The sequence below is a fragment of the Entelurus aequoreus genome, linkage group LG06, assembly GCF_033978785.1.
Source record: "Entelurus aequoreus isolate RoL-2023_Sb linkage group LG06, RoL_Eaeq_v1.1, whole genome shotgun sequence".
Taxonomy (NCBI): domain Eukaryota; kingdom Metazoa; phylum Chordata; class Actinopteri; order Syngnathiformes; family Syngnathidae; genus Entelurus; species Entelurus aequoreus.
This window is the reverse complement of record NC_084736.1, coordinates 66,562,183-66,575,570: the sequence shown is the minus strand read 5'-3', so window position 1 is coordinate 66,575,570 and position 13,388 is coordinate 66,562,183. Positions and strand designations below refer to the sequence as shown.

The window sequence follows — 13,388 nt, the reverse complement described above, 5'->3', positions numbered from 1 at the left end:
ATGTAAATAGTCATGAAAATAAAGAAAATGCATTGAATGAGAAGGTGTGTCCAAACTGTAATGTATATTTTAAGTAGGGCTGCAACTAACGATTAATTTGATAATCGATTAATCTGTCGATTATTACTTCGATTAATCGATTAATAATCGGATAAAAGAGACATACTACATTTCTATCCTTTCCAGTATTTTATTGAAAAAGACAGCATACTAGCACCATACTTATTTTGATTATTGTTTCTCAGCTGTTTGTACATGTTGCAGTTTATAAATAAAGGTTTATTTAAAAAAAAAAATTAAAAAAAAAATAAAAAAATTCAAAAGCTTCTGCGCATGCGCGTAGCATAGATCCAACGAATCGATGACTAAATTAATCGGCAACTATTTTTATAATCGATTTTAATCGATTTAATCGATTAGTTGTTGCAGCCCTAATTTTAAGTAAACAAACCTTTGTGGGTACAATAGTTTGTCGGTTAGGTGGTACTAAGGCTGCAGCCATGGACTATTTTAGTAATCTATCGATCAGATTATTCAATGAATTCACCAATCAGATAAATAAAACTTCATAGACTCAATGCGTAGATTAGGAAACATTTTGAATTTTTTTCCCCCTCTAATAAATGAACATCAACATGTTATCCTATGTGCATTGATAAAAAAAAAAATCATGGCTCACGACACGCACACACCAACGCTCTCATGTGCGCTCTATTGCAGCGGCCGTGCGGAAACTATATTTGCGTATATTTAAAGTTCCGGGCACTACATACGGTCTAAATTTATTCAATTTATTTTGGTTACACTCATTAAACAATTAATCGAAGCAACAGAAAATAATAGCTTTTTCGTAATCGATTAATCCTTGCAGCCTTAGGTGGTATCCTCAATTGTACTGCTTTTATACAATTAAAATACCTGGGAAACTTAGTAAAAAGTACAAAAATGCTACACTAAGGTACATCTAATGTACCTTGGGGGACAGCGATTCACGCACTACTTTGTGAACCAGTTATAATTGTGTATAGAAGTGTTGCAGTTTTTTATTCAAATTGCTGGTAAGAAACATATTAGTGTTGACCTGTATGACGATACATAATGACAAAATGATCTATACTCATTCATGGCAGGATATTTTTTTGCATATTGACAGATTTGGTTGAGTTATTTTATGCTTGCTTTTACAACCTTAAATCAAGGAAAGCGGAAATATTTCAGGTATGGTCTTGACTAAGATGAAACTTAGTCCCCAACGTTAGAAGCTGTTTCTACGTCAGTTCCACCCCCCTCCCAAAAAAAAGCCAACAAAAATCCAGTCCATGACATCATGATTGGAGGCTTGTTTAAAACTGGTCGTTCTTCACTACATGGCTTTGAAAGTCCATAGGGAGCATTGCCAGTGTCTCTGTTGTTGTTTGAGTAGATTGTTGTTTTTTTTAGAGTAAGCCCAGCCCCCGCTTCTATGGCTTGTTTCCCAGACAAAACATTATTGGTTCCACTTGAAATGTGATAGCAAGGGGAGGATGACGACACATGAGGCACTCAGCGTTATTTAAAAGGTGTGGTTCACGTTTTTCTAGCATGACGTAGAAAACCCCAATCCACATTTCTGGGCAAGACATGACTCCTACAGTGCTTCATTTTTTCCAAATTGTGTTATTTTACAGCCTTAGTCCAAAATGGAATAAATTATATTTTTGTCCTCAAAATACACCATAATGACAATGTGAAAAGTTTTGTTTCCACATGTACATAAGTTTTCACAGAATTAGCTCAATATTTTGTTGTTGTACCTTTGAAAGCAATTACAGCCTCAAGTTTTTTTTAATACAATTCCACAAGCTTGGCACACCTCTCTTTGGGCACTTTCACCCATTCCTCTTTGCAGCACCTCTCAAGCTCCATCAGGTTGGATGAGAATTGTTGGTTTTCATCCAGGATGTCTCTGTACATTGCTGCATTCATCTTAGTCTAGTCAGGGAGGTGACCAAGAACCATACTAGCCAACCTTGAGACCTCCAAATTCGTGAGATTTGGGGGTGGGGGGGGTAAGGGAGGAGGAGTATATTTATAGCTAGAATTCACTGAAATTCAAGTATTTCTTATATATGTATATATATATATATATATATATATATATATATATATATATATATATATATATATATATATATATATATATAAAATAAATACTTGACTTTCAGTGAATTGTAGCTATATATATATATATATATATTTTATTATATATATACATATAAATAAAATAAATACTTGAATTTCAGTGTTCATTTATTTACACATATACACACACAACACTCCTCTCTACTCATCGTTGTATTTGAAAGTGCAATGCTTTGCAGCCAGTAGCACAGCCTTTGAAGGAGCATAGGTATGGGCAGTGTAATATTCTGGGTTGGAGTCAATAACCAGGCGAGGTGACGAAGTTACGTCTCTTTACTTCATACTTCAGAACCGACTCCCACACTTGCCATCAAGGTGCGCAATACAACGTAAACCGTTGGCCAACCAAAAAGTAACCACAGAACACTGGTGTTCTGTGGTTACTTTTTGGTTGGCCAAGCGGACGTGACGACAGGCTGTTTTCACTCAGGTCCGCATGGACCTGGAGGGGGCGTGCCTGTTGTCCGGCTGAAAATCGGGAGAAATTCGGGAGAATGGTTGTCCCGGGAGAGGCACTGAAATTCGTGAGTCTCCCGGAAAATTTGTGAGGGTTGGCAAGTATGCCAAGAACTCGATGGTCACTCTGTCAGAGATGTATTCATCTTTCCATCTATCTTGACTATTCTCCCAATTCCTGCCGCTGAAAAACAACCCCAGAGCATGATGCTGCCACCACCATGCGTCACATTAGGGATGGTATTGGCCTGGTGATGAGCGGTGCCTGGTTTCTTCCAAACATGATGCCTGGCATTCACGCCAAAGATTTCAATCTTTGTCTCATCAGACCAGACAATTTTGTTTCACATGGTCTGAGAGTATTTTAGATGCATTTTGGCAAAGTTTTCACTAAGAAATGGCTTCCGTCTGGCTACTATACCATACAGGCCTGAGTGGTGGATTGCTGCAGAGATGTTTGTCTTTCTGGAAGGTTCTCTTCTCTCCACAGAGGAATGCTCTAGCTCTGACAGAGTGACCATTGGGTTCTTGGTCACCTCCCTGACTAGACTAAGTTGAATGCTGTAATGTACAGAGACATCCTGAAGGAAAAACAACGCTTGCCATCTAATCTGATAGAGCTTGAGAGGTGCTGCAAAGAGGAATGGGCGAAACTGCCCAAAGATAGGTATGCCAAGTTTATGGCATCGTATTCAAAAAGACTTGACGATGTAATTTCTGCCAAAGGTGCATCAAGAAATTATTGAGCAAAGGCTGTGAATACTTATATAAATGGGATTTGTTTTGTTTTAATACATTTAAAAAATTTAAAAAATACATTGTTATTATTTGGTATTGTGTGTAGAAATTTGAGGTCAAAAGTGAATTTATTCTATTTTGGAATAAGCCTGTAACATAACAAAATGTGGAAAAAGTGAAGCGCTGTGAATATTTTCCGGATGCACTGCATTTAGAAAAGAAAATGATGTGCAGAGAGTTTGGTGCTTGACCACAAATAAAGCAGATGTTTAAGTACAAAGCATGTTTGTAAAATATTAAAATCAATGTCTTGAAATTGAATAAGATCAACAGCATTTTCCTTAGAAATGGGACGTAGTGTAAGCAACACAGGACGGGTGATGGGTCTTCAACTTGGACAAATCACATTTACTCCGCGGAAAACACTTTAGGACTTGTTCGATATTCTCTCAAGGATGCACGGATACCAAAGTCTAAAAATTGTATTTACCGATGCATCGCTTTGTGTCTAATGGCTTCTTGCATTGTTTCTGTATTGCTTTCCAGTTCACTTCAAGTGGGAGTGTTAGATCGAACAAAAAAACAAAAAAAGATTCTGTTAAGCCTGAGAAACTGAGACGCTATAAATATGGATTTTATGGAGTTAAATACTACGCATATATTACCTTGGAGTACATGGAGATGCCAAAAATGTGATTGTGCTGCAAAATCAGCATCCCTTTCACTTTAAGGGAGATCCTGCAGGTGTTAAAATAAGACAAAAAAGGAGTAGTTCTTCATGACTCCTCCTTTACTTTGTCGATGTTCTCGGCGAGCAGAACTTTTCACCTGGGTCGAGCCGCTCCGCATATCCATCCTGTGCCCAGGGTCCTTTTTCCCCCGACGAGCCTTACGAGAGCTCAAAGCCGGTGTTCATACTGATGGCGTAGCGCAGCTTGTCTCGCAAGATGCTCTTCTTGCTGTAGTTAGGCAGCTTGAGCAGGTTGAAGCACGTAGAGGAAGTGGGCAGTCGGCCGCCAGGCTCCTTCTTGCGGATTGTGAAGAAGCCTCTGAGGACGCTACCCAGGGTGTCCCCCGTGTCCTGGCAACAGGGAAATCATAGTTTAAGAACCAAGCTAGGAAGTGATATCACACGAAAAAGCCGCACCTGGACTACAACTCTAAATAATAATAATGATGATCAATTAAGAGTTCAATTACAGCCAGAACACGCTTGAAATATTGCGGTTTCACCACATCGCTGATTTTTTAAACCAGGGGTGCCCATTACGTCGATCGCGAGCTACCAGTTGATCGCCAGCCAAGCATTAAAAAAATAGACCTAAAAATTAGCGATCATCAATCTTCACCAAGACGTCACTTTCGTCACTTGATTGACATTCGCGGCACCCGAGGGTCTTCTGAGATGACGCTGGCTGCTGCGAGCTCATTATTAAGAAAAAATAACCGACAGGAAGGCGAGAAAGACTTTTTATTTCAACAGACCCTCGCGCGTACCTGCCGTCAAAACTCTAAAGAATGACTTCCCAGTTCCTATCTTCACAATAAAAGCGCTGCTTCATCCTGCCTGCGCTAACAAAGTAAGAGTCTCAGAAAGCTGGCGTGCACAAGCTAGCAAGCTACGGAGTTTGCCGCCAATGTATTTCTTGTAAGTGTATAAAAAGGAGTATGGAAGCTGGATAAATAAGATGCCAAAAACAAACCACTTTCATGTGGTATTGGACAGAAAGGAGGACTGTTTTTTTCCTCCGTTTGAAAATTCAGATGTTATCAGCACTACTTCTGATTCCAATCAGAATCAGGTAATACACCAACTTATACTCTCGTCTTCATGAAAGAAAGGAATCTATATGTGTTAAACATGTGTTTAGTTTTTACTAATTTTTACTAATTGGTTTTTATCTAGTCTGCACTTTGTGTTATTATTATTATTGGCTTTTATGTAGTTTGCACTTTGTCTGTATTATTATTATTATTGGCTTTTATGTAGTTTGCACTTTGTCTGTATTATTCTATTATCATTATTATCGACTCATCTTTGCCTTATTCTATTTTTTATTTTCCTATTTTAATGATGTTGGATCTGTGTTGTTGTTGTTGGGGACAAGTGTTGTAAATTAGCTTTGGCTACAAACACTATGATGCATACATTGGATAACTGTCTCAGATGTCTATGTTTTTGTATTTGTCCCTATTTCAAATCAATCTCTATAATAAATAAAAAAACATGCTTGTATTATCATTAAACACCTTTAACTTGTTAACAAAAACGTCTTTTTCATAAATAAATAAATATAAATTATATATATGAATGAGGTAGATCCCCTCGACTTGGTCAATTGAAAAGTAGCTCGCCTGCAGAAAAAGTGTGGCCACCCCTGTTTTAAAGCATATTCTATAACATTTTTGCTCTAAATTCAAGCAAAATGAATGAACTGAAAATATCAACCCTACAGTAGTATTGGCCACTAGATCACGCTTTTCAGTATTTAGGCCACTGATTGGCCCAGCCTCAGGCAGCATTATATTGCATGTAAAGAGTGTAAAGGTCTGGATCAGAGATATTTTTTTATTTCCTTAAATTGGAGAAAATTAGGCTGACATTAAATGGTTGTGTAAAATTTCAAGAAGTATGTGGGGCTTTCTTAAAATATGTAAAGAAGACTGATCTCCAGTTTGGCCCCGATTGAGACGTGGTTTAATTGTGGATGATTTATGAGCCTTTTGTTTGCTTTTGTGTATTGCTGCACCATGTTGGGGCCATTCGGAAGTGCAGTTGTCTGTGGGTTTATATCAATATTTGTCTGTACTTATTTGACTTACACATTTTTTTGGGGGGGGGGGGTGGGGAGAAAAAGAACATCTGATTTGTCTTGTATTGTTTTTCTGTTAACTCTGTGTCAAAAATTTTCAATAAACACATGTTGGTTTTTTTAAGTCTAAAAGTGACTAAAAGGGTGTTATTTCATGTCAAGAGGTCTCATAATGTTGAAAATGTTATTTAAAGGGTAGAAAAACAGTTTTGTATGCTCTAGCTTTGAAAATATTAGATTTTTGATGAATAATTTATACTTTTTAGAAATTCATTTATCGCAGTTATAATAGCAACAAACGAGGGATTACTGTACTTCAGTAGAAAAATACAAATAAATATTACACCATTATTGCAACCTTTGGAAGTTAATTTAAAACCGCAATGTATGGTCGCATAGTAGAGATAGGATTTATGGATCTTGAGGAACGGTTTCTTTCAAAGAGGCGTTCAAAAAACTGGCTTGTTATAAGAGTTATTTTTTTAAATCAAGGAAACAATCACTGGTAGCAGTTATAATATAATATGTGGATCAGAATAGTTTTAATTTAAACCAATATCACTCTACTGGTGAGAATCATGCAGAAATATTGACTTTAGTTATATTTTTCTTGTATTTTCATTGTAATTTACATTCCACACGGTGGTGGTGTCATTTTCCAGTGCTGTGAAAGTGACATCATTATTTTTAAAATTTTACCTCACCTAAAAAAGGGCTTTTTTTAACAATACCTTAAAAAAAATACACATATAATAAGTGAGAATTAAATGTATATATGTACAGTACAGGCCAAAAGTTTGGACAAACCTTCTCATTCAATGTGTTTTCTTTATTTTCATGACTATTTACATTGTAGATTGTCACTGAAGGCATCAAAACTATGAATGAACACATGTGGAGTTATGTACTTAACAAAAAAAGGTGAAATAACTGAAAACATGTTTTATATTCTAGTTTCTTCTAAATAGCCACCCTTTGCTCTGATTACTGCTTTGCACACTCTTGGCATTCTCTCGATGAGCTTCAAGAGGTAGTCACCTGAAATGGTTTTCACTTCACAGCTGTGCCTTATCAGGATTAATTAGTGGAATTTCCTGCTTTATCAATGGTGTTGGGACCATCGGTTGTGTTGTAAATGAGAAGCTGTGTCCAAACGTTTGGCCTGTACTGTCTATAAAACGTATAAATGAAACTAGAATAAAAAGTACAACATTATAAAAATGTAAATAAAAAAATGGTATTACCCTACCTGGTTTGTGTACGCTTGAACTACTTTACATATCCACAACAAAACGATGAACCAGAAAAGTTCATCTGAATAATGCAACGTTTTTTTATGACTCATTTTCTTCCATTTTTCCAGTCACAGGCACACACATGCAGTGTGGGTAATTCATTAAAAAACGGCTCCCAAACGAACGGCCTCGCAAATGCAAATCAGTTTTCCTAGTTCACTTTATATAGACTGGATTCATTCGCAAACATCTCATCTCTATTGTAGACAACTACAATGTATCCTCAAATTGTTTATGACACAGAAACTTTACACCCTGAAAGTGTTTATCAAACAACTAATCTCTGCAGAGAGTCTGTGGCCGCCGTGAGAGTGCTAATAGTGTTTTGAGATAAGCGCTGTCCCTCAGCTAATTGTTATGTTTTAAGTTGCAAGTAAAAATTTGAGTCACAAGCATCTCAGCCGTAAGTTGGTATAGCGACTGTCACAGTGAACCCAATTAGATCCGCCCAAAACATCTGGTCTTACTCGCCAGCATTGAACTTATAGATAGAAATTGCATAACTTTGTTTTTCCAACCAAGGGAAGAAAGAGAGTGAGTGTGAAGGACAGTGCTGAGAAGATGCGGATGATAATCATTGAAATATAGAAAGAAATCATCAAAAACATGACCGAGCGCATAGTCGACTTGGCGAAGCAGTTCCAGCGCATCGTTGCTAGCCTGCACCATACTGAAGGAGGATGCATCGAACACCAGCCAAGAATAATAAGATAGTATCTTAACAGCAGACATTTATACATGAAAATATGAAGAAGCTGCTTATGGTGTGTTTGACAAAGAAGCAGCTGTAAGGAGATACCGTAGAAGTCTACTCTCTAAGGTAAATGTTTTACATTATTATTACATTACTTCATCATTCGTTCATAACTACTGTAGTTGTTAGTAGTACATTCTATTTTATTTCTACAATATTTATTATCTGAAAGTTTGTTTTTATTTTAAAAGGTATGTTACGTGTTCAAATTGTGCTGTTTTTGGGGAGCCAGGCACCAATTATATTGATTTCAATTGGCGACATTTATTTGAGATACAAGTGTTTTGAGTTAAGAGCTCTGTCACAGAACCAATTAAGCTTGTAAGTTGAGGTACTACGGTGCTTTAATTTATTTATGAGGAAAAACAATTGAATTTTAACATATCCTAAATCACAGCACATCAGACGTTATGTGAGAGTACTGTAGTTTTTGGAGCATGAAGCATCAGTCTTACCTGATCGTCTGACACTTCCACACAACGTATTGAAAAAGGTGGCTTGAGGTAGGCAAACCCTAGGAGAGGAGGTCTTGAGCAGCTGGTGACAAACTGTGAAATCGGATAAGTTAAAAGCGTGCAAAAAATAAATAAATTTTTTAAAAAGTTGGAAAAAGAGAAGAGCCTACTTTAAGGAACATTGCCCTCTCCTCAGCAGTAAAGTCACTGGACAGAATGTCCCACAGCCAGATGATGACACGATGGCTGCTGTGAAAACCTCCATAATAGACTGTGTGCTTCCTAAATGTACACACACAGCAGGACAACTTAAGTTCCACTATTTACATACAAAGAAATTAAAGCAAAGCCTATCATTCAAAACGTTCCGACAAAAATGTTGAGGATAGCGCTTTAAAAAATTAGGGACAGGATAGCCGAGACACATACTTAAGGTCGTCCAAGTCAATCTCAGCATTGTCTCCTGAGACAAGACGCTGGACCTCGGGTGTAGAAAACATGTGCAGCCATTCTGGGTTGATAATACTACGAAAGCCCCTGATGAAAGCCGCAGTTTGCTCCTTAATCTGTGTGTGCATCCGGAAGTGAGCCATGAGGTGAATGTAGCTGATCCTTCGGAGAGAAGGAATCAAACAAATGTCAACAAAACAAGTTTTTCACATTTTAGAAACTTGGATTAACATACTTGTTTTCATTGGTGACTGGCATGGTCTTTCCTCCGGGTATCAGCTCATGACAAACTAGCTGTATGGAAACACACAGTCATTTATTATGGGGGAGGTGTTTAAGACCACAGTAATTGACCAATATTTTCTGACATAAACGGTTGTAAACAAAGAAGACGTTACCGGTGCCTAATTTCGGTGCTAATTGGATGGAGACTCATGCATCAAGAGCCCTATTCTCCCATGAGCTTAATTGAAAAAAAAAAAGCGTAATTGCACAGATTGTGGCTACGCAGTATTTTGTCCCTTAACCTAAGTCTGTCATTGGGCGCCTTCCTCCAAGATGCACACTCCGTGTGGCGCAACCTTTGTATGTGGGCGTTTCCTTGTCATCTGGCCTTCCGCGTATTCTCCCAACCAGAAGCAGTCCTGGCTAGATTTACGCCCTGAACGAACCATTCCATTCCATCCCCAACCACAAAAAAGACTTACCCCAACATAACAATATATTATATTGTATATTATTTGTACTATTTTATTACATAATCTTGAATACAAAAAATGTAAAAAGAACAGAGAAAAAATAAGATGAATACATGAAACGTAAATGAAATACAGTGTATTGAACACCAATTGCATAAATCCTTCATCACAGGATCTAATAACCATGCTTGAAAAACCCATGTAAAAGCTTACAAAAAAAATACTCTATGGAGCATAACACAAGATTCCTGTAGTAAACTATTTTGTATTTTATATAGGACTTTTGTTTTGCATCATCATAACAATATCTGAACAGTTCCAGTTATGATAACACACCAGTTTTGTACATACAGAAACAACAGATACATAACATAATATGGATTAGGAACTCAGACTTTAAGGTTTATTGGCGCTCTGTACTTCTCTCTACGTCCGTGTACCACTCCGTACAGCGGCGTTTTAAAAAGTCATAAATTTTACTTTTTGAAACCGATACCGATAATTTCCGATATTACATTTTAAAGCATTTATCGGCCGATAATATCGGCAGTCCGATATTATCGGACATCTCTAATTTTGGTCCACCGATTTTCCGCATCGAAGGGTACACTTATTTCCGCCTTGAGTTCTTTATAAAACCTGGGCGGAAATGTGCCGGCCCGTGGGTGAGATGGGCGAAAGTGTTAACGACCAGCACCATTTTGGAAATGGGGGAATATAATGCGTCCGTTTTAGAAAGACAGGTTAGCAAATTGTCGTCCTTACCTTGGAGCAAATGTGCCTCTATATAAAAAAGGCTATTAATGGAAATGAGCGGCGGCATAGTCTACAAAAATGGCAAATTTTGTTTTTAACTTTTTTTGTGTGTGTGCGCCCTGGGCAGCCACCCACATTACCCATAGCAAAAACCGGCCCCGCTCCCATCGACTTAAGTACTTTTATTATTATGCGCCCAGGAGGCTGGAATAAGTCCAGCACCCCGAGAAAGGGGAAACATTAAATTGCACTTGTCAAATGTGTCAAAATGTTCCTTAAAACTTAGCTTATTGCGTTAATAAAAGTTTTATGACAGAGACCGTTTGACTCGGGAATAAATTACTCCTCTCCGTTATTTCCTGTGGGAGTAATTGAAACCAGGAACGGATTGTGTTTGGCCTGAGAGATTATAATGTATTTCAAAGTCTGTATTTCCCTTCTTACCTGACCCATAACATCTTCATCATATGATAAAGTGAGTCCTAGATCCCCTACGTCTCCATCATAGCGCTGTAAAACATACATACGAATATAAACAATACAGCAGAGTCAAATAAAAAGAACATAGAAGGAGGTTTATCAACCTTAATGGAGGTGAGATTCTTGTAAAACTCAGAATCCAGCGAGGGCAGCTCATCAATGGAGCTATAAAAAGTGCTGTGGTGGTGACCCAATACTTGACTGAGGAAGAAAGAGGCAAAAGGGACGTCCACCACAATACCCTAAACACACAAGATCCCAATGTTGTACAATCTTTTAAAGTGAGCGCAAATCCACAGGAGCATTCTGTAATTTTGACATAATGTACCTCATATATGGCTTTCCCCAACATCTTCCCAACAAATTCAAAGAGCTGCAGATGATTCTCATGGATGTACGAAGTAGGCGAAGGGTACAGCCTTTCATTTCCACTTGTGGTCTAAAGAGGATGAGAAAAAAGGAATCATTACAAAAATATTGTAAATAGTGAGACGGTTTGAAAGAAATAAAAAGTGTGTTACCTTGAAGAGGTTAAGAGCAGGGTTAAAAACTTTCTTAATGATCTCTTCTAGAAACTCTTTAAAGACACCGTCCTGGTCGATACCAGCTTCGTCCACTCCCAGGTCGTTCACAAACTTCACTCGAATGACGCCTTTCATTGAATTCACAGGTAAGCGGCGGAGCTGATCATATCCATCCTAAAAGAAACAGGACATAAGCGTTATTGGGAACCGCACATACAGTGCTTCCCAAACATTAATTTATTTGTTTGTGAATATATATATATATTTATATATATATATATATATATATATATATATATATATACAGTATATATATATATATATATATATATATATATAAATACCCCCGCCCCGAACGCCCCCATATCCCTAAACTGATGTACTATCATTTATTTAGGTGCAAATATCCCAGAATAACATTACAAAATATCTCTGACAAAGCATGATCGTGATGTAAGACATTTTTATTTTTTTTATGTCAGGGTTTCCCCTAAATTGCCAAAATACCTGTGGCGGTGGGGCCCTGGTCGATATGACATCATCGCTTGATTTGCTATGATGCATATATTCTTTAAAAACGTATGTGAATATACAGGTACATTTAAAACCAATCTGTTATTATTAAGTATATTATTAACATATATATTTCTCTTACATAATATTTTTTTGTTAAATGTATTAATTTTTGCGGCTTATTGTACAATTTACATTGTTGAGAATTTTTTTTTTTTAGCGATTTCTCCATCCTTTTAGTCACTTTTTCTGTAATAAAAAGGACTAGCAACATTTATTATATATATAATATTTTTGGTGATATTGGCGACTGTACTCGTGTTTAGAGACTGTTTAGATTTTGTCGCGCCATGTTCGTGACAAAAAGCACACTTGCTTCGCGTTGCTGGGAGCCATTCTCTCATTAAAAACCGCCAGTGTCATCTTAAATTGTGAAGATCGCTGTCCGCGGGTACATCTCGAATATTTTAAAGTATGTCCACAGCGCGGACACGCTGCCTTCGCTCCAGACGACACTGTGCGTATGGCTGGTGTCAATGTGTTATGGTGGTAATTTTTCTCATGTTAATAGTAAGTAAGTAAGTACATTTTATTTATAAAGCGCTTTTTCACAGATAAAATCACAAAGCGCTGTACAAAACATAGGTGAAGTAAAACAACAATTAAATTGAAACAACAGGGGCAACACGGTCTTTGAACACACCATGTTGGCAGAGAATGAACAAGTGTTGTGTGTCTAGGAGTGAAATAAGGAAACAGACGTCTGTTCAGTGAGGAACTATTTGCTGGAACTGGGCCCGATGTTAGCATAGAATTGGGTCATAAAAGCTAAAAAGACCGTCAGACTTTGTTTTCTTCTGGACGCTACAATACATTATATTACTTTATTTTGTTAGATGTTGCGGCTACTATGAAGCCCGTACATTAAGGAAAAACCCTTAACGTAGTTAAACCGGATGTATAGTGTAGCGTTTTTATTTTGAAGCCAGAAAAGTGTGTGATTGGTTTGAGGAAGTATCTTGACATGCTTTGATGTCGGATCGACTGTTTGCAATAAAAGTCTCCTATCGACATCCTACCGACCGTCTTTCATTTCTGTTGAGCTTTTATGTCATCCTAAATCAGTCACTGTAACAATCTAAATGTTATGTTATCACTGCACTTTAACCGTAACCTGAACGCCACCCACCTCTATAACGACGCGCACAGCAGGCGTTTGCTGCAGGGATGTCGCCTCTTCTCACGGCAAAAAAATTGTCCTTTCTTGTCGGGAGA

General features: G+C 37.5%; 1 protein-coding gene across 1 annotated transcript in view; it reads right to left on the bottom strand.

Moving 5' to 3' along the window:
* Nucleotides 1-2,212: 2,212 nt before the first annotated feature.
* The window catches only part of ube3b (ubiquitin protein ligase E3B), a 29,541-nt gene continuing 18,365 nt past the window's right edge, over nt 2,213-13,388 (bottom strand). The window contains exons 19-27 of the mRNA XM_062051254.1: nt 11,598-11,774; nt 11,405-11,515; nt 11,181-11,318; nt 11,041-11,106; nt 9,378-9,436; nt 9,122-9,304; nt 8,863-8,974; nt 8,693-8,785; nt 2,213-4,456 (exon numbers count right to left, since the gene is read on the bottom strand). Coding sequence (XP_061907238.1) covers nt 4,265-4,456; nt 8,693-8,785; nt 8,863-8,974; nt 9,122-9,304; nt 9,378-9,436; nt 11,041-11,106; nt 11,181-11,318; nt 11,405-11,515; nt 11,598-11,774 — 1,131 coding nt within the window. The 3' untranslated portion in view covers nt 2,213-4,264. The remainder of the gene's footprint in view (nt 4,457-8,692; nt 8,786-8,862; nt 8,975-9,121; nt 9,305-9,377; nt 9,437-11,040; nt 11,107-11,180; nt 11,319-11,404; nt 11,516-11,597; nt 11,775-13,388) is intronic.